This window comes from Ambystoma mexicanum, chromosome 1q (genome assembly GCF_040938575.1).
Source record: "Ambystoma mexicanum isolate Mex_15411 chromosome 1q, UKY_AmexF1_1, whole genome shotgun sequence".
NCBI classification, from domain to species: Eukaryota; Metazoa; Chordata; class Amphibia; order Caudata; family Ambystomatidae; genus Ambystoma; species Ambystoma mexicanum.
The window spans coordinates 1,095,894,486-1,095,920,446 of NC_090922.1; the positions used below are offsets into that span (position 1 = coordinate 1,095,894,486).

The 25,961-nt window shown below is 48.5% G+C and overlaps 1 protein-coding gene across 3 annotated transcripts in view; it reads left to right on the forward strand.

The window, feature by feature from the left end:
• Nucleotides 1–25,961, forward strand: part of BTBD8 (BTB domain containing 8) — a 2,362,893-nt gene that overhangs the window by 759,032 nt on the left and 1,577,900 nt on the right. For all 3 annotated transcript variants that reach the window (XM_069641787.1, XM_069641786.1, XM_069641785.1), the window contains exon 7: nucleotides 17,558–17,654. In XM_069641787.1, the coding sequence (XP_069497888.1) occupies nucleotides 17,558–17,654 (97 nt within the window). The remainder of the gene's footprint in view (nucleotides 1–17,557; nucleotides 17,655–25,961) is intronic.

A 25,961-nucleotide genomic window follows, 5' to 3' on the forward strand; every position in this document is an offset into this window, starting at 1 on the left:
AGTAAAACTGCCTAGTTTTCAGTATTGCCTGAGCTGTTCTGTCTGCCAGATGTGCTTCCAGCTGCTTCTGCGCCACTCTCAGAGCCTGTATTGCTCTGTGGGACCCTGATTTCCTGTGTCCCTGCTCGGCTTGGGCAGCCTCCTTTTCTAGCCCCTCGCTGATTCACTTCCTCGCTCTGGTATATGCTGCTGTCCTACTAATAAGTTTGCCCCTTGCCACCACCTTCATAGCATCCCACACCATGTCTTGCGAAGGACCAGACTTTTTGTTTTCCTTAAAATAATTGGAAATTACTTCCCCCAGCTCCCTGGCCAGGATGGGGTCCCTGATGACTGGATTGTACAGTTTTCATGGGCGCCTGGGCCTCGTGGGTCTATGCAATATTGCTAGGGTCCCCAGTATGGGAGCATGGTCGGATAGCGAGCGTATGCCTATTTCCGCCTGCCGGACAGATGGGTATAGGGCGCTGGGAATTAGTACTAGGTCCAACCTTGAGAAGCCCCTGTGGACATGTGAGTAAAAGGAGAAATCCCTAACATCCCCGTGAGCCAGCCTCCATGTGTCCAGTAAACCCTGTTCCCGGAGGAAAAGGCAAAATGCTGTGGCGTATTTGAAGTCTTGCCTAGTGGGTGGGAGAGTCTTCTCTACCATGGAGTTCGGAACCAAATTGAAATCCCCGCCCAGGAGGATCTGTCCCTCAGCGAATGGCAAAATTCTGAGTAGGAGGCTTTCCAGGAATCTGTCTTGGCCAACGTTGGGAGCGTACAGAGACACTAAGGTGAACATGCGATCCCATAACGCATATATCTCCCCTGCGGGTCTCGAAGGACCTTAGCTTTTGTGATCGGGATTTTCCAGGCCACCAGAATGACCACACCCCCCTGCTTTTCTCTCCTCCCAAAGCAAAATACGAGTGTGGGAACTCCATTTTTCATGCGCCTTTCTTCTTGAGCAAGCAGGTGATCCTCCTGCAGGAACACAATAGAGAGGGACATGTCCCTCAGTTTGCCCAGAACTGACTTTCTTTTGACCGGGGAGTTCAGGCCCTGAACATTTCACGTGCCCATCGCTACAGTATCTTCCCTCCAAGAGGCATTTGCTACATTAGTCGACATGGCACTGCAAACTTAGGTTTCCACCCCTCCTTTCTTACTCATGAACTGTACCCACAGTAGTGCCCTAGTAGGGATGTCTGACTCACAAACAACATTTTGGAATGCAATACCCTCACATCCCTCCTCCCCCAAACGAGCTTGAATATGAGCATCTTCCAAACATAAGAGAAATTCGTCAAAGGACCGACGAGGAGGGCGGAGACGAACCCTCTTTTTCCAGGAACACCCCCAGCCATTATCTGCAAGAAGCCAGCCTCTCCCAGCCTGTGCAAGCACAGCCCTGAGGAGCTCCACCGCTGGGGCCGGCAGTCTGGGGGGGTGAGATGCACCCTCACACACCCCACCCCACAGTCACAGCAGTGACTGGTGGATCAACATCACCCTGGCAGCGACCGACTCACCACATCCAAGGGGTCTCCACTCTGCTGTCCTCACGCTCACCGGCTCACCCTGGCGCGGGGTGCAGGGCTCCTCCTTTCTGCAGGCAGATGTCGCTGGTATGATGCTGCACTGCTCCGGCAGCCCCCCCAATGCACATGGACTGTGCCGAAAGCAACTCCGACAAGGATCAGCATTCGGAGTCGCGGGGCGGGTGCTGCTCACTCCTCACGATCCAAACCAGCGCGGAGCTGCCATCTTCCAGCCTGCCACACGGCTCACATGACTGGGCTTATATCAATGAATGCCGGCACCCCCAGAGCTGCAGATTTCAGCTGGATGCAGCGGCTAAGGTCCGGTGCACTATTCTGCCATCCTGATTAGGGACTGTATCCCATAAATGGGCTGTATTCCTCCTTCTCTGTCCTCTCGACGCCGGAGGCACTCAGGTGGCCATCTTCTCGATGGCGTGCCTAGCCACGCCCCGAGCAAGAGCTTTTTTGTATTGTAAGTAAAAATATATTGCAGAAAGTCTAGTTGATGTTAAAATCATGCGTGACTGTGAGCAGGGGGCACTTCTCTTCAGAATGGCACCAACCGCCTTCGACCAGCTTGAATGGAATGCAGCGCGGAGATCTTTCTCCCAGTCCACAGCGCGGCCCGGTGTAGCCATACTGACCCGGCAGCTCCTCGCTGGCTTGTTCTGCTCGAGAGGTCAAGGTGCGCAGCATCCCCTTTCCTCCATAGAACTAGACAATGGGGAGAGTACGGGTACTGCGGTCGCCGCCTCAGTCCTGAAAGCGGTCCTCGTCCTGACCATGGCAGCACGCACCCAGTGGCAGCAGCTTTGTATGCTGTTTCTGCGGTATGGAGACAACAAATCTTTGAGCTTCGAGGGTCATCTGTTGCAGAGACTTGCTGTGGAAGCATCGCGCACGCTGCACGAGCGCCTCCACCATCCTCTTCCACCATCACCATGGGGAAAGGAACCAGCACCAGCATTACACTTCACCTCCTAGCCCCAGAGGTGCAACCTGCAGAAGGTGGTCAGGTCGCACGGAGGGCATCCCCGGGATCAGCAATAACCTGTGGAGCCAAGAGGTTAGAGACTGTCCCCTCACTTTGTACTTCCCCAGAGACCATCCCCCACTTGCTTCTCCCCCCCCCAGGGACCACTGACACATTGTGTAAGTGTTTGGCAATAAAAGGCTGTTGTTTTTATTGCACATCACGTAATAATACACAATCATCATCATCATAATAATACCTAATGTACACTTTTGGGCACGTGGTCCAGGGTTGTGCCCCCTTGCCCATGCCGCAAAACCTGGATGGGTTACTTGTCTTCCAGGTTCCCCCCAAAAGTTCATACCTACATCCTCTTTCTGCCAGGTTGTCTATTATTTCTCTGTGTAGAAATGTTCCATCCCTTTTTCAGATAGATGGGTCCCGTCTTTGTGAAAAGTTCCGGGTTGGCCAGAGATATAGCGCTATGTTTAATGAAATGGATCCCTCTGCTTGTGCAGAATTTCTCTACCCCTCTATTCAATTTTTTTCTTTGCCTTATACGAGTTTGCCCCCAACCATGTTTTTCTGGGCAGCATTGCTGAGTAAAACATTTCTGTTTCTTTCCAGTTGTAGGCTATGCCTGCTAGGGAGGAGCATGTGTCTGCCAAGAACTGTTTTCTCCCCATTGCCACCAAATCATTGCCCACCAGATGTATAATTAGAAATTCCGGGGGGTCCCTAAAAGCCACGTGGCCAGGTAGCCTGTCTGAATGTCTGGCCAATCAAACCCCTGAACCCCCACCATGACATGATGGTGTTTTGAAAAGCTGTTCTTTCTTTCGTTTCCTCTGACCATCTCCCTCTTCTGAACACGAAAGAATGTCCTATTATCCATGCCGATTTGAGGGGGGCGTTGCGATCTGTTCGTGAAGAAAAATCATATTAGCTCTGGCATTATGTACATCTGTAAAGGTCTGATTTCCATCCCCCTATTGCTTTTACTTGCTGTGCCCCCAGCCCCCCTTGCCAGGCTGTTGTCACTGCACCTATTCTGAATGAGTGGGTGCCATATGCCTTACTATCCCACCCGGCCTTACCTATGGATTTCATGAGCACTGCTTTAAATTGGAATTGGCTTAAAAGGGAGGCGTCCCTACGAATCGGGAAACAACCCCTCACTAGTGGACGTTGGCCGTTGTATTGGTTGTTGGTGCACACGGGCAGTTGGTAACGTCCTCTATACAGTAAATATTTATTTCCCTTTTGTTTTCTGTCTTGGATGTCTGAACTTCAATGGTGAGGCTATCCGTTCTTACCCTTAAATCCAATATTCCCAAACCATCACTGGCTTTCGTGCTCAACGCTATGAGCTCGCTTACCCTGAAAGCCCCAAAATATGTTAAGGTAAATGCAGTTTTAAACCGTAGAGCCTCATATGGGTGCAAGCATATTGTATCTAATATCCCTGTTAGAACTATTAATTTTTGGAAATCCAAAGGGCGTCTTTCATCCTTTTGTGACCCCTCTATTTTTCCCCCAGCCCTTCAAAGCATATGATATTAATGCACTGCGGGTCGGTTCTGACCCCCTCTGTATCCTGGCAAAATATGCCACCCCTGTCAAATGCCATTTTGCCTATTCCTTCTTTACCCCTTTTCTGTAAATCCACTCCAGAAACTTGTTGATATATTTTGTTGTTACTAACTCCACTGTGTTAAACCCGTAACATTTAGTACCGTTTTCAGACACTTACTATATTGTGCAGTGGTGTTGGTTGCCAGCACTTTCTTGGCCAAGTCTAATAGCAACCCTGTTGCAGGGTCTGAGTTTTGTGCCGGAGATTAACTCCTGTTGCCACCCGTGTCTCCGGTGTGTGCTGTTGTTGGTTGTGCCACCCGGCCGTTCGGCGTTGGCGGTGATGCTGCACTTATCTATCTGCCAGAATTTCCCAGCAGTCCTTTGGAACTTTCGTCATATCTCTTTGGGCATTTGGGGCCATTTGGCGAAATTTGCTCCACTGAAAATGAGACGATGCATCTACTGTGTTATCTGTTCTGGCAATGTGTTTTGCTCTTAATACAAATACATTCTTTCTGTTCAGTGTAATCTTGGTCAATGCTCTTAATGTTTTTAACACCAGCTGGCAGTTGGTTGATCTTCTGTTAATAATCCAAACTACCGCCATGTTATCTGACCAGGTGATTAGCTCCGTGTTTGCCAACTGGTCACCCCAGATATGCATAGACAGCCAGATCGGTATGATCTCCAGGTGCGTAATATTCGTGGTCCAGGCTGCTGTATGCTACGTGTCTGGCCATACCCCAGCAAACCATGCTGTGCCCAGAATTGCCCAAAAACCTTTACTCCCTGCCTCATTGGTAAAAAGAACCCTCTTATTTTCTGTGGTCAATGGAATGCGCCATATTGTTGTACCGTTGAATTTTAGTAAATTCCTTTTAACCTCTTCCCCCCCAGTCTTATGTGCAAATGGGGCTTCTGGCAGCCTTTTGTCCTTCGTTCCAAACTTCTTGCAAATGTTTTGGTCTGCAGGATCACCCTGACTGCAAACTTTAGGCTTCCTGCCAATGACTATATTTCTCTAATTGTCCCTTTGCTCTTTCCTCTTAAAGCTCTGATTTTCGCCAGTAATTCTTCTACCTTTTTGCCCGGTATCCTGCTCTAGAATCTATTTCTATACCCAAGCAAATTATGTTTGTTGCTCGTTTGGTCGTTTTTTCTTTTGCCAGTTGTATGCCCCACTGTGCTGCCATTTCCATCAGTACAGCCAATACAATTTTGGCTTTCCCCTGTCCCTGGGTGACCAATCAGCATGAAATCATCCTGGTAGTGCACTACCAGTGCTTCTGGTAACTGTTTTAAGAATACCCATTGAAAAAAGGAGCTGAATTGCTCAAATAGGGCTCATGGTATCGCGCATCCCATTGGCAGGCATTTGTCCACATAGAATGTTCCTTCAAACGTGAAACCCAGCCAAGGTTGAGAGGTTGGGTGTACTGGTAGGAGTCTAAATGCTAACTCGATATCCAGTTTTGCCATTAGTGCTCCCTTCCCACATTTGTAGACTATTCTGAGTGCCTCCTGAAAGTGAGTGTAAGTCACTGCAGTTTCAGTCTCTTCAATCCCATCATTCACTGATGGGAGTAAGATAAATGATGTATCATTCTAATTTGCCCTGGTTCTTTCTTGGGCCTAGCGGAGAACATATGTATTCTTTGAAAGGCATTTCATCCCAAGGTTCCCCAATTCTGCCTACCTTAGAGGACCTTCCCCACCACCCCCTTGCCCCACAGGTACTTCTGTTCCTGTGTTTTGCAGCTGATACAGTTCAGTCATCATTTTTTCTAGTCTGTCGAATTTTGCATTTACTAACGTTTCTTGCTGTAACAAATACTTATTTGCTAAATTATTCACATTTCAGTCATGTGCGCTTTCTTTTTCTCTTGTTTGGTGTTTTTCTTTCCAGTCCCTGGGGTTGTCTGCTCCTCCGCTGTGTCTGGTGTTTTGTCCCCTTGGCTTTCTTCCTAGGTGGTGATTCTGTGTCTTCTAGCGCAGTAATTTCATCTTCCTCCTCATCTGAACTTTCACTTAGCTGTTTTCGCACCCATGCCCAGCCGTGTATCTCCTCTGCTTCATCCGCCCATATCTTCAATTTTGATGTTTTTCTTGCCGGTCATTGTCAGTGCGACTTGGGTGCTGTCATTCAGCTAATAAGTTTGTCTCTTTGTTCCTTTTAATAGCTTTTTTTCGCCCCCTGTGCGCTGTGATGTAAAACTTAAAACACAATGTTCTTTTTCAGCCGTGTAACGCTCTTTTTAAAGCCCCTGAAAATGTTGTTTGTGCGACCGTTTCTTCGGTGTCAATCACTGTCTCCGCGCTGCTGTAAAGTTTCGAATTATTCCTGCAATGTGTTGATACGTCCTTCTGCAGCCGCGTTCTGCTGCAAGCTTCATCTCAGTTACTGTTGTAGCCGTGGCAACCCTGTCCGGGTCCTCCTCCTGCGCTCTGCGTGCCGGTTCCTCCACTCGGGATTAGCCCCGCCCTTGCTGTATATGAGCTGCGCTGTCTCTTGTGCTGCTGGCGCGGCTATGGCTGGCTTCCTGCTTTCCCTGTCCTGTAACTGCTGGTACACCCGGGCCCACCCGGATGGGAGGCCCGGGGCCGTAAGCTGGGAGGTGGGGGGTTTGTGCTAAGTCCGGTGGGGCAGTGCCTTTTGACGCTGCCCCACTTAGCATGCACATGGTGGGGGACGGGCTGCTGGGTCCCTTAACAATAGGAACCCAGACAGCGCGTCTCCCGCACAGGAGGGTGAGGTGAGAGGGGCAGGTGACAACCGGTAGTCCCTGCCCCCTGTCCCCTTGCCCTCCATACTTGAAAGGCCCCCCCTTCCCATCCTGTCGGATGCAGAGCGGGATCCTTTTGAAGTTCAAAGAAAGGGCCGCCTTGCCCCCAGGCCGAATTTTGCCTTTATCTGGCGGGGGCAAGGTGGCCCTTCTCATGCTTCCTCCCCGTCAGCCACGAACAGCAGCAGGACGGCTGCAGGTCTCTGGAAGAGCAGGACGAGACGGAGCACCAGGACGAGACGGAGCACCGTTTGCTGGGACCAGCTGACATTTTTTCCTGGCAGCGGAGAAAAAGCGGACATTGACATATTTCCAGCAGTGAAGGTCCGTCGGCGTGTGGGTCTCCCCAGCCCCGCAGGCTTCAACAAGACTTAGAGGCACACTGCTGCTTTTCTTTCCTAGGAGAGAAGGCTGAAAGCTCCCAGCCCCTCCTGCACCTCCGATCGAAGTGGGATTTTAAAGAAACTAACGCTGCGCTACACTGTTACACTCAGAGCAAATTTCTTCGAGGGAAGAGCCCAGCTGCAGCCAGGTGATTGTTTCAACAGTGGGGGGCTGATGCCAGTGTTTTGCGAGGAAATCAACGCTGCACATGCATAGGACAAGGTACAGCTGGATAACTGCTGTATGAGACCTGTCCTAATCTGACATGGTGCTACGACGGCAAAGATAAATTAAAAATACCTTCTTGGGGATACAGCGGGGGACTGCGGGCTGACACAGACAGGGCACAGCATTCCAAACCTGACCGAGTCAAAGGTCACAAGCAACGTGCAGCTAAGGAGCAGAGCAGAATTCGCGGCGGCCGTGCATTTCTGTGTTTCAGCTTGGGAAGCAGGACTACACAGATCGCCGGCTTTAACAGCTGGACAGAGGGCAGCCGGAATTCCGAGGCGCACATTTCGGCAGACCTGCATTGGAAGGAGGCAGACACAGAGCCCCAGCACTTACAGTTGGGCAGAGGGCAGCCGGGTCACCAGAATCTTGTGCGAATTGCATTTCTTAACTCCTGCACTAGAAGCAGGACACCACAGAGCCCCAACAGTCACAGCTGGACAGTGGGCAACCGGAACACCATAGTTTTCTGAGGCACACATTTCGGCAGACCTGCATCGGAAGCAGGAAGACACAGAGCCCCAGCACTCACTGCTGGCCAGAAGGCAGCGGGGTCACCAGAATCCAGTGCGACAGCGTGCATTTCTGTCCTCCTGCATTGGAAGCAGGACGACACAGAGCTCCAGTACTCTTCGCCTGGGAACTACTATACGGGGGGAAGAGTACCCTGACCCACACAGCAAGTTGGGAAACACAAGGACAGCCCATTACAAACCAGCACGCAGAGACCCAAACAGGCAAGAGATGGCCAACGCCTTATCCCTGAAAGAAACATTACTCCTTGAATGGGCCAAAGCAGCAGAAGCAGTCCATGGCATGGATGTGGTGCAGGAAAGAATGGCAGAGCTCGCATCCACCAGCCTCAACGAGGATGACGCAGGCGCCCTGGAAGAGGAGGTCGACGGCCAGGAGGTTCCAGCAGAAAGGGAGCAGTCGGCCAGGAAGAAGCAGCGCCTTGACGTCCGCAGCATGCCCGCCGCTTCAGACACCCACCCAGGCACCAAAAGAAAAGCTAAATCCGGTACTGTGAAAAGCAATGATTTGGGGCCTATGCTAGAACAATTTTTAAAATGGCACAAGGGTGCGGGTACTGGGAAAAAAGAGGCACAGGGATGACTCGAGCAGCTCCAGCAGCGAGAGTGACAGCACAGACACAGAGTTGAAATCTGGGGGCGAGGATGACCAGGGCCACCTTAAAGCATGGGTTGGGCCTAGCAATGATGTACTGTCTCCAATCCCACATATGACTAAATATGGGAGGTGCACTGCCGGCAAAAGTGTAAATAGAAGCCTAAAAAAGACCATTGCATGGCACATTGAGCGGAAAATTAAGAGAAAGATTTGGAAAAAGCAATTTATTGACATTTTTTGCCTATTGGAATATGAAGAATTAGGTTTTGGCATTTCAAAAAGGGATAAAAAGAGGAAGAAAAAGAGAGAGCAAAGAGGCCCACACTGGAGAACAATATTCAGAATTGGGAGGCCTCTTTTCAAATCCTATCCACAATAATTCTAGAAAAATTCCCAGAAGAGGGCACTGCACTGATTGCCTACCACCACAGAATTTTGGAGATTCACAATACCTTTGGGGGGGGAGTCTTGGCTGAACTATGATAGAGGGTTCAGGAAGGAGATGCAGAGATTCCCTGACCTGGGCTGGGAGGAGGAAGACCCTAAATTGTATCTTTTTCATGTATTAAAAGAAAACTCAGCTAGGAGCGCCCAGAGCAGCAAAGACCATGAGAATCAGTATAGTAGAAGGGGTAGAAACAGGCAACATAACCAGCGCAGGCCTCAACAAGACAGTATAAATACTACCCCCCTTTCGAAGACTGCCCCCAGGGGGGCAAAAAACAGGGCATAATCAGGGGCAGTCTGGCAACCGCAGCACCGGGGGGGCCAAAGGAAGCACACCGGGGACCTGCTGGTACTTCAACAGAGGGTCATGTAACAAGGGCACTGAGTGCAGATACAAGCACCAATGCAGCACATGCAATGGTGGCCACCGCAGCAACAACTGCACAAAAGCCTCTCCTTCCAGGCCCAGCCCAAAAGTCACTGAGGGCAAAAACATGCACTAGCTATAAAATAGGGGCCTCACCAATAAAAATTGACCAACTGCTAAAAATGTTAGAGAACTACCCTGACCCAGCAGCTAGAGCATTCTTGGCTCAAGGCTTCAAAGATGGCTTCCAGATCCCATTCGAGGCCAGGGATCTCCCACCATACCCAAGAACCTACAATCTGCCTCATTCCTAGCTACCATAATAAGCGAAAAAATTGATAAAGAGCTACAACAAGGGAGGATTGAGGGCCCCTTCCAACAACACCCCTTCACTGAGTTTTTATGCTCCCCCCTGGGCATTGTGCCCAAAAAAGAGCCGGGGGAATTCAGGATGATCCATCATTTATCACACCCACCCGGTAGCTCTTTCAATGACGGCATCCCTGCCACGGAGGCCGCTGTCTCCTACAGCTGCGTGCAAGATGCTGTAGACCTAGTAAAACTGTCAGGTAGACACGCTCTCATGGCAAAAGCAGACATTAAGTCAGCTTTCAGGCTGCTGCCCGTGCACAAGAGCACTTACCAGTGGCTGTGCTTCCATTTTGACAATAAATTCTACTTTGACAAATGCCTTCCCATGGGCTGCGCCATCGCGTGTGCCTATTTTGAACAGTTCAGTTCTTTCCTACAGTGGGCTTTCCAACAGGCCATGCCCAGAGCCAGAATGGTACACTATCTGGATGATTTCTTCTTCACTGGCCCAGCAGGGTCTGCCCTATGTAGCTCATCCATAAAAACATTCAGTGAAACCATGCAGGAATTAGGGGTTCCACTGGCTCCCGAGAAGACAGTAGGACCCACCACCACCCTGTCATTCCTAGGAATAGAGATTGACTCTTCCATGGGGGAGTGCTGCCTGCCCAGGGACAAAATAGAGGACCTTCTAAAGACAATAAGGCGGATAATAGGCAGGGACAAGGCGACGCTGCGGGAAATACAGTCCCTTGCTGGGAAGCTCAACTTTGCTACCAGAATCATGCCCCAAGGCCGGGTCTTTCACAGGAGCCTGGAACTAAAAATGAGGGGGGTTACATTCCATTCCATTCCATCTGTTCACGGATGCGGCTGGCAGCAGAGGCTTTGGGGTATGTTTTGGTAACAAGTAGTGCGCCGGCCACTGGCCGCCCTGCTGGCAGCAGAGGGGCTGGACCAGGAACATCACATTGCTAGAGATATTCCCCATATGGCTGGCACTCTACCTATGGGGGGACTTGTTGGCCAACACATAACTGGTCACATGGTCAGAAAACATGACGGTTGTACACATTTTAAACAAGGGTGCTGCCTCCTGCTCTCTGGTGCTAAAAGTGTTGAGAGAAATGACAAAAGTCACCCTGGAAAATGACATTGTAATAATTGGGTGGCACATTGCAGGCAAAGATAATAAGGCCGCTGACGCTCTGTCCCGTTTTCAGTTCTCCACTTTCAAGGCACTAAACCCACAGGCAGAAGCCAGGAGGACAGCTGTTCCAGAAGAGGTTTGGGCCATCATGGACACATCCAAGGCAGCCCCCGCCAGCCAGCCGGTCACAGCTCTTCCATGAGATGCCCGCTCCCAGCTCTACCCTCCCCTCCGGGCCCGGGCAAAGGGGGTTGCCTTTCCCGGCACCACACTCCTACAGGTGAGCCTAAAGGTGTTCTAGGGGAATTGGCCAAAAAGGCGCTGGCACAGAAAACTGCCAAAATGTACAATAAGTGCTTGACTGATTTTGGAAACATCACAAAAGTCACCAACATCAGGGATATACAGGAGAGCCATGTCAATGACTTTATGGAGTGGGCTTTCAAACAAAGCAAAAAGAAGGCATGGGCTTCATCCCATCTGGCAGCAGTTTCATATTACACTAGATTAGCGGGGGCACCCGACCCCACCCACGGCGCACTAACCAGATATGCTCTCAAGGGTTGGTCCAAAATGGAAGGGGCCAAGACAGACACCAGGCGCCCCCTCAATTTTGCTAAATTAAAAATTCTGCTAGACACCCTCCCTGCAGTATGCGACAATGCCTACGAGACCTCACTATTTAGAGCTGCCTTCACACTCAACTACTTTGGGGCGTTCAGGATCAGCGAGATAGCCTCCAAAAACACAGGATCAGAGGAAGGGCTGAACATAGGCGACATCCACATGGAGAAGGACTCCATGGCTGTGAAACTGTGTAGGTCCAAAACTGACCAATTAGGAAAAGGGAGGATCATCAACCTGTACTGCATTGAGGAAACAGAATATTGCCCCATCAGCACCACCAGGGCCTTCATGAACAAGTGCCCCAGCCGGGGGGGGGGGGCAATTATTCACACACAAAAATGGGTCTGCCCTCAGTAGATTCCAGGTGAGGTCTGTCCTCAAGAAGACCATAATAGCTGTAGGATGGAATCCTACTGAGTTTGGATCCCACTCCTTCAGGATAGGAGCAGCCACTTCAGCCTGGATATGGGGTGTTGCAAGAGAAATCCATAAAGGGGATTGGGGGTTGGAAATCGGGGGCTTACAAAAGATAAAAGATACATCAGGAAAGACTTGATCTAATAGTATCTCCCCCCCCTCATTTCTTCTAACCACAGGCTACCCCCTGTCTCAGACGGCGTGGATCGTGGGTCACTCTTTCATCACCAGGGCCAGCAGATGGCTGGAGGAAACCCAGGACGGCATGCATTTCCAGGACACCATCACCTACTGGTGGGGCAAGCCGGGCATGCGCTGGGGAGACCTACACGACAAATTGGCTGGCCTACTGTGGGCCTCTCCCCCCCCCCCCCCGAGTATCTCATCATCCACCTCGGGGGCAATGACTTGCCTCAGCTGGGCAGGAAGCTTCTTCTGGCTGAAATCTGCACCTCCCTCAGATCCCTGGCCCACATGCTAAGACTTCGAAAAGAAGTGATGATGTCAGAAATCATCCCGCGCCAACATTGGCATGGGGCAGAGTGCAACAAAGCCATGGAGATTTCTAGGCGCAAACTGAACAAGGCTGTGGCCAATTTCTGCCTTTTCTCAGGCCTCAAATTTATTAAACATGGGATCTCGGTACACAACCAGGCCATGTTCTGCAGTGACGGGGTTCACCTGTCCATTGAAGGCATGAACATCTTCACCAGGAATATTTTCTGGACCCTGGTAGCCAGAGGCTGTACTTAATTCATAATCTCCTATTTTGGGGGGACCTGGGACACGCCGGACAGCATCCCCTCAGGGTGGCGGCGGGGATCAGCCTCGAGCGGCCCCTAATTGGGATTAGGGCCCCCTGCTCACCTGCTCCCTCTGTCCCCAAAAATATAGTATTGTTATCCTTATGTGATGTTATGGCTGGTTTTTCTTTTGCACCATGGCTGGTACTAAAATAGAGCTTGTGGCCAAAGTTTTCCACCTCACATCCTGGTTTTCAGTCTCCTCATTCCTGCAACTGTCATTACTGCATTGCCTGTCATGTCACACTTGTCATCCATGACACCCGTAACCTGCATGCCACTCCCCAGCACAAAAACACTTCCAGGCTTATACACCCGGGCCCACCCGGATGGGAGGCCCGGGGCCGTAAGCTGGGAGGTGGGGGGTTTGTGCTAAGTCCGGTGGGGCAGTGCCTTTTGGCGCTGCCCCACTTAGCATGCACAAGGTGGGGGACGGGCTGCTGGGTCCCTTAACAATAGGAACCCAGACAGCGCGTCTCCCGCACAGGAGGGTGAGGTGAGAGGGGCAGGTGACAACCGGTAGTCCCTGCCCCCTGTCACCTTGCCCTCCATACTTCAAAGGCCCCCCCTTCCCATCCTGTCGGATGCAGAGCGGGGGCCTTTTGAAGTTCAAAGAAAGGGCTGCCTTGCTCCCAGGCCGAATTTTGCCTTTATCTGGTGGGGGCAAGGTGGCCCTTCTCATGCTTCCTCCCCGTCAGTCACGAACAGCAGCAGGACGGCTGCAGGTCTAAAAAACCATCCCTCCCACCTTGCAAATAACTGTAAGGAAAGCTATAGCGAGGGCCAGGTAGAATATGGAGCTCAATCATAATAATAGGGGAGGCTAAAACGCCTCACTTTAAAAATAAACATAAGAATTCAACTCCAAGAAGGGCTTTAAAAGATACCGGGGGTCTTTTGTCTATTAGTTAATGTTCTAGGAAAATACAGTTATAGAAGACCCAGGCGCTCAGAATCCACCAGATAACATCAATACAGGTGGGAGCTCTAGTGGTCTTACAAAACTGAAAAGGAGAGAGGAACATGAGCAGAAACATGTACTAGTAAGCCTCAAGTATCCACCTCCATGCATGCAGAGGGGGGTCTCACCACAAGTGGATCAGGAGCAGGGTAATTTCCTAGTAAGGCTCCGGAACCCACCCCCTCTCATTTTTTATCCAAGATAAGCGCACTGGGGTACGCAAGTGGATCGTGGGCAGGGGAAGTTCCCAACTAAGCCCTTAGAACCCACCCCAGCAGCGAAATAGTACAACACAAGCACTGAAGGGGTTTCACAACACAAGTGGATCGGGAGCAGGGAAAATTCCAGTAAGGCTCTTTTTTTTTTAACCCACTCCAGCTATAAAAACAAGCAGCCTTAAGCGCTGAGGGGGTCTCAAACGCAAGTGGATCGGGAGCAGGGTAAAATCCTAGTAAGGCTCTTTGAACCCACCCCGGCTGTAAAAACAAGCAGCCTTAAGCGCTGAGGGGTCTCACAATGCAAGTGGATCGGGAGCAGGGTAAAAACCTAGTAAGGCTCTTTGAACCCACCCCGGCTGTAAAAACAAGCAGCCTAATGCGCGGAAGGGGTCTCATAGCACAAGTGGATCAGGAGCAGGGAAGACCCTAGTAAGGTTCCTCGGACCCACCCCCGAGGAAATAACTAGCCCACAAACGGAGCATTGGGGCTTCAAAAACTCAAGTGGATCATGTCTGTAGAAAGTGCCAAATTCATCTCCAAAGAGTAGACCAAGAGGCTAAAACGCCTCCATCCATGGAAAACTACAAAACACATGATCAAAAAATCAAAATGGCTCTAAGAACACATCCCAAGGAGTATCAAGTGAAAGGCTTCACAACGGGGGGTTTTGTTTTATCAAGAAATGTGGATCAAGAGCCATACCTTCAACGAAAATCACCCTGTGAGCAAGAGAGGGCGCAAGTGCTAAACCTGGTCAGGTTGGACAGCAATAATAAGGCACATAAGCGCACACCTCCCCACCTCACTTGGAAAGGACAAGAGAAAGCATGCAGAACCTGCTCCAAAAGACAAGCAATTTATGAACATGTCACAGCTCACACGCTGGGGCCAAACAATTGTCACAAGCTTTCATATGAATGGCGGTGGGGATCAGCCTCGAGCAGCCCCTAATTGGGATTAGGGCCCCCTGCTCACCTGTTCCCTCTGTCCCCAAAAATATAGTATTGTTATCCTTATGTGATGTTATGGCTGGTTTTTCTTTTGCACCATGGCTGGTACTAAAATAAAGCTTGTGGCCAAAGTTTTCCACCTCACATCCTGGTTTTCAGTCTCCTCATTCCTGCAACTGTTATTACTGCATTGCCTGTCATGTCACACTTGTCATCCATGACACCCGTCACCGGCATGCCACTCCCCAGCACAAAAACACTTCCAGGCTTATGAGTTTCTTACTTCTTTGTCGGTCCTCTGGCGATCGGATCACCTGTCTCCTCTGATAGCTTGCTTATTCAGTGTTCTTCTTGCCTTCGACATCAGCCGGAGCATGATACATCTCATCACTCGGGCGGTGTGAAAAAACTGATGTTTTCTGCGCTCTTTTCCCGAGCCCAGTCGGAGCAAAGGTGAAGCTCGCGGTTTAGGGGATTTTTTGAAGTAGTGCCATACTTCAGCGATTTCTCCGGCAAGCAGCGAAGTGCTCAGCCTGCAATTGACAGGAGAACGGTGAAGCTCATGGTCCTTGAAACAGGACAATGTTTCAAACAATAAAAAGTATTCTGCGTGCACAGACTACTTGTTTGGTGCCCCGTTTGGAGTACCAAATGAATTGTGGTTCTCTGCTGCATGAGCAGCTGCTTATATTGTTACAGAATAGCCCTAGGCTATGTCCGTTTGTGGGGGCCTTTGCCGTGCCCCCGACCGGCTGGAGCTGACAATAGGTAGCACCTTGTAGTGCTCTTTGTTCCTTATCTGGATGCTTCCTTCCTCCCTGATATTTGGTGCTTGGCACCCTGTTGTGCCCCTCATCCTGCCTGGCTCCATGTGTCTGTGGGATGATGGGGGGGGGGGGACGGAGGGGGTCGTCCCATGTGACCCATGGCTGCTGACCTTGCAGCAGGCATTTTTCCCCTCTTCCCTCCTGTCCTTTCCCCCCAGGTTACTGGCCCGCGCTTTGTAGCCCCGTCCACATCGTTGTCTACAACGTGCTGAGTCCCGCACACACCGCCACAGTAGTAGCTCTGCCATAGAAGAGGCAGGAGGTGGCTGCACTGGACAATAGGTGAGGGGCTAACTGTGTGACACCGATGAGTTATAGTGTTATCAGTGTCACCAGGCTGTTTACTTTTCCTACTTCCGTAGACTTCACTTTGTTCTTCCTTGTATTGAACTTTGATGCATCTCACTACTGTAGTGCCAATTTAATTATGTGGTGTTACTAGAGGTGCAGTATCAGCCTACTCCACCTCGACCCAGTGCCCTAGATTGCTGTGCTTGGTGCTGTATGTAATACTTTCCTTGCACCCTCTACCATGGATGTATGCTATTGAGTAAGTCACCAGGCAGTGATGCACTGCCCTCTGAACTGCTTCAGTCAACGTTTCATTCTGCCATACGTCAGCTTGAAATATTGGCATCACTGCTTTTATTTACCAGGTGCTTAACTTTTTTTTTTTTTACTTTTATTTAACTTGCACATACAGACGCATTACTTTGCTTTTGACTACATTACGTATCATTGCACATATTCAGTTTGTTCATTTTCAAATCAATACACAGGTACATTTCACATTTCGTCTTGTTCCTCTTCACTTTGCCTCTTATCAGCTAAATATTTCCTGAACCCGCCCCAGAAATCCTTTGGGCGGCATGTCATTGGGAGTAGGCCGGGGTATACCTCTTGGTTATCGTTCGCCCAGGTCATATCTCTTACCCAGTCTCCAGGTGCTTAACTTAACGAGGCAGAGTTGTCTCATTCCGTCATTGTCTGAACACTGAAATCTGTTTCCCACGCTGTTATGCCCTTAAATGAGAGCCCACTTAAAGAGCTGGTTACTCATTCGTGACTTGTGTTCACACTTTGAAAATCTGGTGTAAAAAGGCAAAACTGTAAACCTTGACATTAGAGCCAACTTTGGAAATACTGACATTGGGCCTCGTTAAGAGTTTGAGGTATTACTTGGGCTAATTCCTTCAAATAGAGAACAGATTTTCCACACTAACGTTAAGGAAAGCCAGGATTCAATTAAAGACCTGGGGCAAAGTATTATGTTTCTCTATCTTTAATCTCGGAGAACCAAATCAAAGAAACTACTCTGAATAATGACCAGTAGCCAATCACCGTCCCGTAACGCTTCCGTTTTGGTGCATTTTGTTGCATCTCTTTGGATTGTTTGAGTACTGTATGTTGGAGACTACACAAAGCTTGTAGGTGTTTGGTATTTGGCCACCCATTGATTGACCATGCGTATAAAAGTATTAGACATTTTGCAGGCACTTCTATTAGATGCCCACAAAAGCCCAAACTGTTGCCATTGCCTATGCTTGTTTCTAGTAATGAGTGGTTGCGTATTTATCGCACAAGATTAAGAATACCTTTGTCAGGTGCAGTGCATGAAGTACCATAATTGGCCATTTGCATCCAAACACGTTTGGCTTCTTACAAGGAAAAACTCTCTTCTCGCTCTATCTCCATCTCTCTTTCTCTCTCTCTTTCTTCTCGCCCCACCCCCTTAAACTGTGCCTTTTATTAACTGATGAATGTGGAAAAGAATTGAATGCATCTCTTTTCCCACTATTGGCAAAATACATTAATTTTATTTATGAGACTTTATAATAAAACGTAAACATTTTCCTTTCTTGTTTTAGTCAGATACTTTGTATGGCAGATATGTATGGACTGGAGGGGCTCAAAGAGGTTGCTATTTATATCTTAAAGAGGGACCTGTGCAAATTTTTCCACAAGGTAAGTTTGCAAACGATTGTACTTCATTTTTCTCTGTGAGGAATCCTCTCTCCCTCTCCACAACCTGTAGCCTTAATTGTTTTTCCTGTGTCATCCACATACCTTATGGATTTTCCTCCATTGTTTGGCAAACATCTGCGGCTGCACTTGAGTTATGGCCAGTAGAAGAAACAAGCCTATACAACATTTTATTCTGTGATCTTAAGAAATGCTTTAGCTGTATGATCTGGACCTATGATTTCATTTGAATATTTATGGTGAGCGATATTAACTGAACAGAGCAGGTAACTTCTGCCACATAATCCATCATGTTAATGGTAATGTTAAAGGACATTTGTACCGTGCACTATCACCAGCGGAGTGTTCCCCTGGTGCTCTGGCGGCTCTGAAAAAGGGGAAATGGAGGGTGAGTTAGTGGGAGGAAGCTGGAAAAGTGCAAGAAAGCAGTGATGTGCTGTTGGCACCCTCAGCCGGGGGGTCTGTTGGCTGGGCCTGGAGTGTTTGCGGCCGGAAGTCGTTGTGTGAGTCTGTGTGTTTTTGTTTTGTTGATGCAGTGCAGTGAAGTTTGTGCGGTGTGTTGTGCTGTAGGTTTGTGGTTGTGTTTAGTTTGGAGTTTGAGAGGTGTATGCACAGGGGGAAAAAATGTTAATGGGTACTTACAGCTTACACTGCAGTACAATGGGGTGCATTTTTGTTTTGCCCTAGACTAACACTCAGAGGATTTTTGGTTACTTTAGGTGTGCTAAAAGGATAGGCTGGTGGCAGCAGTGAATTTTCCCCACTTTTTGGTGCATTTCGTTTTAGCTTTACCGCGTTTGGCTACTAACTGTGGCTACTGGTTAAACATGGCTGTGCCACAAGATTATTCGCCCGTTCTTTTGCCATCTTGTCTTTTAGCTTTCTTCCTGGCTTGACCAGCCAGGAAAATCCTTATAAGGACTTCCAGTCACCGGGAAAGCAGAATCCTATGGCGGGCTACATGAGGGCTGTGTGTGTTTGCTGGCAGGATGTGGGCTGTGTCTGTCTGACTCCAATCCACAAACTGGTTTCAGTGTGTCTGAGTGGTATGCATGAATGTTAGCGCCAGTGGTCCTGATTGGACTACTGCTGGGGTGTGTGTGGGCTAGTCCTGCTATTGGCTAGTGGGAGTTTCAGCTGGCTTTTAGGATAAGAAGAGGACACCCTGCAGCCATTCTTCAGAGATCCTGGAGAAACCTGAAGAAGCCAAGTATCCTATCCAGCTGTGAGACCCGCGAAGAGACCTGAGACCTGACTGAAGGAGGCCTAGCCACCAACTTCTGCTGCTGTCCTGGAGGAGCCCTGTCTTGCTTGTGATCTTAAGTAGTCCTGCCAAGGAGCTATGACCCTTTGAGGAGGGACCATCCATTCCCAACGTCTGCTCAGTGCCCTGCCAAAGGAAACCTTCGGAAGTGCCCTAGAACCGTCCTGTGGCTGACCAGCTTTGTTTTTGGGCTACCGTGCTGCCGCTGTCACTGTATCGAGTTTCGGCCTGAAATTTGGGGCATCCTCCGCTGACCCTGCAAGACTACCTCCTGCAAAATGTCGGCATCCCAGCATCAAGGTGACCCGAGATAGAAGGGTAAGTTCGACCGCAGCTGCTGAGTCTTTTGCTTCGCCGTGCGCAGTGACCACTGTCTGAAAATTGCTTACCTGACCTGAGTCCAGTCTTGAGAGGGGTGCTACATCGAGTTTTTCTGCATTCTTTGACCGAGAGTCCTTGCAACAGTAAAAGACACCAACCAGAGATCAGCTCGTACCTGCAACCCCTGGGAATCGAGGACGGTGGCTTTTGGTGGGAAAAGCAACTTCAGACTCTTCCTTTGTTCTGCCAAGTCTGGGCAAGAATCAGACTATGTGGGTAAGTTACAGAGTTTCTAACCTACCCCTATACTCCCGTTAAATGTCTATGGGCTTATAATAAAGCTTATTTCTAACACTTTGGCTTTGCCATTGCTTGCTTGCGCAAGACATCTGACTGTTGGGGCTACTTTTGGGCATTAGTCTAAATTGAACCCTAAGAACCCTTCACTGGACCCCAGAGCCCCTACCTGAATTTTTGTTCCTGTATCCTAAGTTCTGTTGAACTGCATCCTGAACTATTGGGCACAAGGCCCCAGGCAATTTAGGGCTGGACAATTTTAGTTAGGATCATCTCTGTGGACCCTTTTGTGCATAATACTTGTCTAACCTTTCCTTTGCAGGAGTTTCTGATTTGTATTATGCCCTATAACAAAGTGAAAGTATATATGTATTTAGTTTGATAGTGTTGCGTGATAAGTCTACCTGCTTGTAGTCATTTTTCTATAGTGTTTTGGCCATAAATAAATAACTGTATTTGTATACATCCTTTCTAAGTGTAATCTGTGATTGCGATTGTGTGACCTAACTGTGGACCCTTTACAAGCACACCCCCTCTGAGGAACTTAGCCTAGACCGCCTGTCACTCCTACCTGAACTGGTTTGGCTACAGCTTCCCAGAGTTGTTCCTGTCACAATATAGGTTGGCCTTCTATATATCTGTCCACCAGGCTGGAGTATAGAAAATCAGTCCTAACATTCTGTCCTACCTCCTCCTCATTATCCAGTCCTGAATCCGCAACTCTGCCACAGTTAACCATTTTATCAGTTCTCATTGCCACGACTTGACTGACAGTAGTCTGTGGCACAGCTGTACACCCAGATTTGCCATTTGAATAGTTATGTTCCCAGTTCTTTGGTTTAATTATAGTCCTGTCCGATTTTTCCTCTCTGGAGAATTCCCAGTATACCAATGTTGGGATCCTATAAACCAGACCAACCACTTATCTCCTCCTGGTAGGTCACTATATCGTTGAATTGTTCTTGTAGTATAGTGTAGAACAGCCCCAGACCAAATGGAAGAACTCCTTGTCCTTGCACATACATCTAGGGCAAGTCCGTGTCAAATATGGTGGGAAATGCCTAATTTGTCTGAGTCCGATAACTTCTTCATACAATAAATAAATAAATCCGTTTAAAACTGGAATTGGACAATCCAATTTTTGTATTCAGACATGTCATAGCCCATTCACCCTAATTCACTTTCTGACCCCATTCCATTTCTCAATTTTCTCTCCTAAGACCCATCCATATGGGGCAATTACACCACTACGTTGTATATAATTGTTTTTTTTTCCTAGTGTCTCAGAGGTCCACCATTTCATTCAGTAAATGAGAATGCGTGGATGTTCATTAGATGTCTCCAAAAAAGGTTTACACCCACTGATTGTATCCTCCAGTAGACCTCATCTACCAATAGACCATTTTATCCCATATATAAAATTCTTTAAGGATGCATGTGCTCTGAGGACCCAGGAATGATATGTGGACACAGGGGGTTCATGGTTTTGGCCATAAGCGTTTATTGGTAAAAGAAAAGGGGGTTGGGAAATGCCTCTCTGTCCCTACACTGATGCGTTTCCCTACCTTAAACAAAACTAAGTATCTGTCTGATGTCAGAATGTCCAAAGCAAAACATATTGTGTCCAAAGTACTATTCTAGCCCTCACATTCTAAAAAACAACTCTAAGGTGGAAGGGAAAATGTCTTTGGCCTTGCTTAGTGCACAAATGTTCAAAAGCAAAAGGTGTAACTCCAACACAAAAGTTCCAGAAGGATAGGGTTCCATGTTCCAAAGAGTTGGTTCCCTTCCCCTGGATTTCTCTTCACTCTGTTTTATAGTTGCAAGAATATTAGTTCCCCAAGTTTCTCTGGATCAACAGCACAACTGATGCAAAAACAATGTGGCTGTTAGTCTGTATCTTGGTAATAATAATAATAATAATTTGGTATGAGACCTGGTATACTCCCTTGCCAGGTTTTCATTCCTCTTCAATATGTCTTAACACAGCCTTTTTGCTAGTCCTGATATATCCTTCTCTGGACGTCTTTAGGTAATGTATTTATTTTTGTATTTGTTGCAGCACACTGAACACACAGGTATCTATGTGCTAGTTACATTAGGGAAAGGGGAAGGTGTATGCAGGTAAGAGTAAGCAGGAAAAGCAGGGTGCATAGGTTAATGAGGTTCAACAGTGATGCAGTGACATGGCTCCGAGGATCTTGGATGAAGAGCCAGGTTTTGAAATTTCTCCTAAAGGTCCAATAAGAGGGTTCTATTGTCAAGAGAGGGAGATTGTTCCAAAGCTTGGCATCGACAACAGGGAAGCTAGAGCTGCCTGCAGTTTGTTGTTTGAAGCTAGGCACTTTCAGCAAGTGATCAATTGAGGATCGCAGTGTGCGAACGGGGGGTGGATATATTTTTCCAGGCGCTGAGAATGGTAAGCCGGTGCTGTTTTGGAGAGGCACTTGTGAACGATGGAGAGGATCTTGAAGTTCATTCGCTCTCGGATCGGTAGCCATTGGGCGTCTTTTCTGGCTTCTGAGACGTGGGCATTTTAGGTAAGACCGAGGGCAGCCTGGAGGGCATTATTTTAGATAGTCTGTAGTTTTTTCAGGTTGCGTTACGAGGTGCCAGCAAAGAGGGCATTACAATAGTCCAATTGGGCCCTGGTGATGGCTCTGGCAATTATGAGGCGATTGGGTACAGCGAGGAAATGCTTGCTGCCAGTGAGTAGTTTGGCTTTGTTGACGGCAGCGGAGAAAATGGCGAGAGGCCGAATGAAACGTCCAGATAGAAGTCCAGGGTTTTGGCGGCAGGTGAGATGTGGATCAGGATTTATTGGCTGCATCCAGTTTGCGGAGAGTGGTGTGGGAGCCAACCATTAGAATCTCAGTTTTGTAATCGTTTAAGCATAGCATATGAGTTGCCATTCAGTTTTAGCCGATGTTGTACCCTATTGTTCACTGAATTGATGGTTGTGGTGTGTTGGCAGTATTAGCCTGAAAGGGGAAGGAAGATTTTGGGTGTCGTCGGCGTAGTTTGTGTAGGAGATGTTAAGGACATTCAGGTGATCGAAAGGGGGTTTTGTATAAATATTATACAGCGTCGGAGAGAGGCAAGAACCTGGGGGGACGCCAGAGGTGACTGGCGTGGGTGAAGCGGCATGATTGTTTATGAAGACACAAGAGGATCTGTCTGCCAGGAAGCATCTGATCCAGTCAGTGGCTGCAGGAGAGAAGTTTGCTGTAGTGGTGAGGTTATCTTAGAGAATCTGATGATCGAGGTCGAACGTGGCTGAGAGATCCAGCACGAGGAGCATGGCAGGTTTACCTGTGTCTTTGATGTCATCTAATAGATTTTTCAGATCGGGCAGGCACCCTTGCAACTACCTGGTGTACTCTCCTGCCAGGGCCTTCTCATGTGAACACACTTGCAACTGCTTGGTAGACTCTCCTGACAGGAATTTTCTCTGGTGACTTAAATCTGCCTGGTATATGCTTGTGCCAGAGCTTTTCTCTCGTGACTTGAATTTGCCTGTTATTTTATCTCTCCAGGGGTTTTCTCGCATGTGTACGGCATACATTTCCAAACTTGACAGTCTTTTGTATCTACTTTGCTCTGTCTCTTTAAATGCCCGTCACTTGCTCATTCTTTCATATATATTGCATTTGCTGTGGTTTGCTCTGGGCAGGCTTGCCTATATACACCCTGTTGTCCTTTCCTTGGGTGGACTCACCGGCTCTTGATGGTGTGTGCACATTCTTCTGCGGTATGCGTGTGGCCGCTTTTCGGCAGGCCGCTCCCTTCCGCCGCCTCTGCGATGTAGCTTCTGTCTCTCTCGCAGCTCCCACTTGTCTGTTCAGCATCTGTTAGGCAGAAACCTGTGCAGTTCCCTTAGAGAACACTGCAAAAGATTTAAGACTACAGGTGTTGGCAGTAAACCCACTTGGTAGCAGCCTGTACCACCCAGATTTACCTGGTAGCTGTGGCTGAGCAGTCAGACTTCTCTCAAGAAGAGTTAGGCAGTATGCAAAGTATACACAATAGGCACTCAGACACAATAATACAAGCAAACACTGACCAGAGCTTTGGTATCAAAGTATATAATTATTTATTTAGAAAAACACACTGTTTGAAACACTCCAGCACTCTTGTTGTAAAATATTCTAAACACAGTTACTATTGTAATATATACACCCCTTTTTCCTTATCAGATAAGTCACAGTAAACACCACTTATTTTCATACAGAGGTGAGCGCTTAACTAGATGGCACTCTGATAAGTTTGTAAGAAAGGGAGGGGAAAAGACAGAATATGGAAAGGTACACCACTCTAAGATTCAGGAACACTGTTAGCAAGGCAGAAGAGCAAAAAGTCACTGGTGAGCCAAAGTCCAAAGGCTGGGCCCACTCTTAGAGAGAGCAGAGCACAAATGCGCCCAAGCTCACACAGTTACACTAGGCTTAGAAAGTCTTGCAGAGAGTTCAAAAAGAGTTTAGAGAGGCTTAGGAAAGTTTAGCCAGGGTGTCCCAGGCTAACCCAGGTTCAAAAGCCGGGGGCTAAATCTACCCGGTATAGTCGGTAGCAAGGGAAGCCAGGCGGGGCACGGTACCTTAAGTGGGAAGGATCCTCCAGCGGTGGCAGTTGTTCCTGGCAGTGGTTGCAAGTCACGTCGCCATCCAGGGGAAGAGAAGGTCTCGACTTGGAGGAAAGATGAAGGTCGTTGCACTGCCAGGGAAGAAACCAGCCGCAGAGTTTTCCAGTTAAAGGTGGTACTTTTGTTTCGCGGTCGTGGTAAAACGTGGTATCCCGGTTGCCAGGGTGCTTGACACAGGCAAGGTGGCCACGAGGTACGTCGGGAAGGCGAAAAGACGGTGAAACTGGTTATCCCCACCAGTCAAAGGAAGAAGACTCTCCGGCGGGAGATCTCCTCTGTCGTTGGGAAAAGTGGTGAGACGGTCCAGCAGGGCTCCACCGGTTGTGGCGTTGTGGCAGGTCAGCTCAGCTTCTCCCTCGTCGGATTCTTAGGTCCTGTGGCGACTTCTGAAGTTCCAGTCCCCAAAGCCCTGCTTTTATGCAGAAAACCCCCATTCACTCAGCCTAGCTGTCACTCAAACATGCTAAGTGGTGAGCCAGCCGGCTCACCACTTGGGCCAATCAGGACGGAGTGCGACTTGAGTTGCCTAGGCAACTTAGTCCAGGGTGCCAAAATCCCCCTCCACCCCTCCTAAGTACCCCAGACAGAGTGGCACCACTTTGGAGGGCTTCTGTGGAGAAGCCCGCCAAAAAGTGGAACAAAGGGCTCGACTTGGGTTGGAGTCACAGAAGAGAACACAAACGCCATTTTAGAATCAAGTCTTGGCAAAAAATACCAATCAGAGAATTAATATTAATTAAATAAACCGGCGGTATGTTCAAGGCTACCGTAAATAATTAAATAAAGATAGTAGCCTAGAACAATGGGAAATCCCATAGGAAAATATTCGAGGTTGAATATAAAAAGTAGTATCCACTGCCACCAGCCAAAACTCGATCAGGGGGGACGGAGACGTGCCCCCTCGACTAACAGACCCTGGGGCAATTGAATTGCCCCAGCCAGTATGTCCACAATAAGATGGGTTGTACTGGTTCTGTTTAGAAATTAAGACTAGTAAAGTCAATGGTGACTTTACATGCCCTGGGAGACAGTAGTCAGTCCCAGGGTATGGAGTCTATACTGGGGGTCACTATGACACCCCTGCGTTACTGCACTGAGGGTGCTGTGTAACACACATCACAAAAACACATGAAGCCCTATGGAGTAAAAGACCCCATAGCCCATTAAACACATCTAGATTCAAAGAAACACACTCACATCATGTCCAAGAGTGAGGGTAAAAGAGTCTCACTGTTGGCAGGAGAAAAAAATAAACCCCAAAAATCCAGCAAAGCTGCAGGGGGACTCACTAGGTTAGGAAATTCACCCTAAACAGAGAATTCTCCCTAACACTCGCCCTCCCCCCCCAGACTAAGGGACAGGAGGATTTAATCCACTCCTGGATGAACCTCATACCTCTAGTCGATGACATACATCCTAGAGAGTCCATCAGCATGTTGATGGCGCCACCCTGACCTGTGCTCAATGGTGAATTCAAACCCTTGCAGGCAGATTGACCACCTCAATAGTTTTGGATTTTCTCCCTTCATTTGCATTAACCATCTCAAGGGTTGGTGGTCAGTCTGAATGACAAAAGTAGAACCATACAAGTATGGCCTAAACTTCTTCAGTGCCCACACAATAGCAAAGCATTATCTTTCGATTGTTGCCCACCTTGCCTCAGGATCCTTCAGCTTACGGATGATGAAGCAAATGGGGTGCTCCCCTACCCTTCGCATCCAGTTGGCATTAAAACTGCACATATACCTACATTGGAAGCATCAGTTTG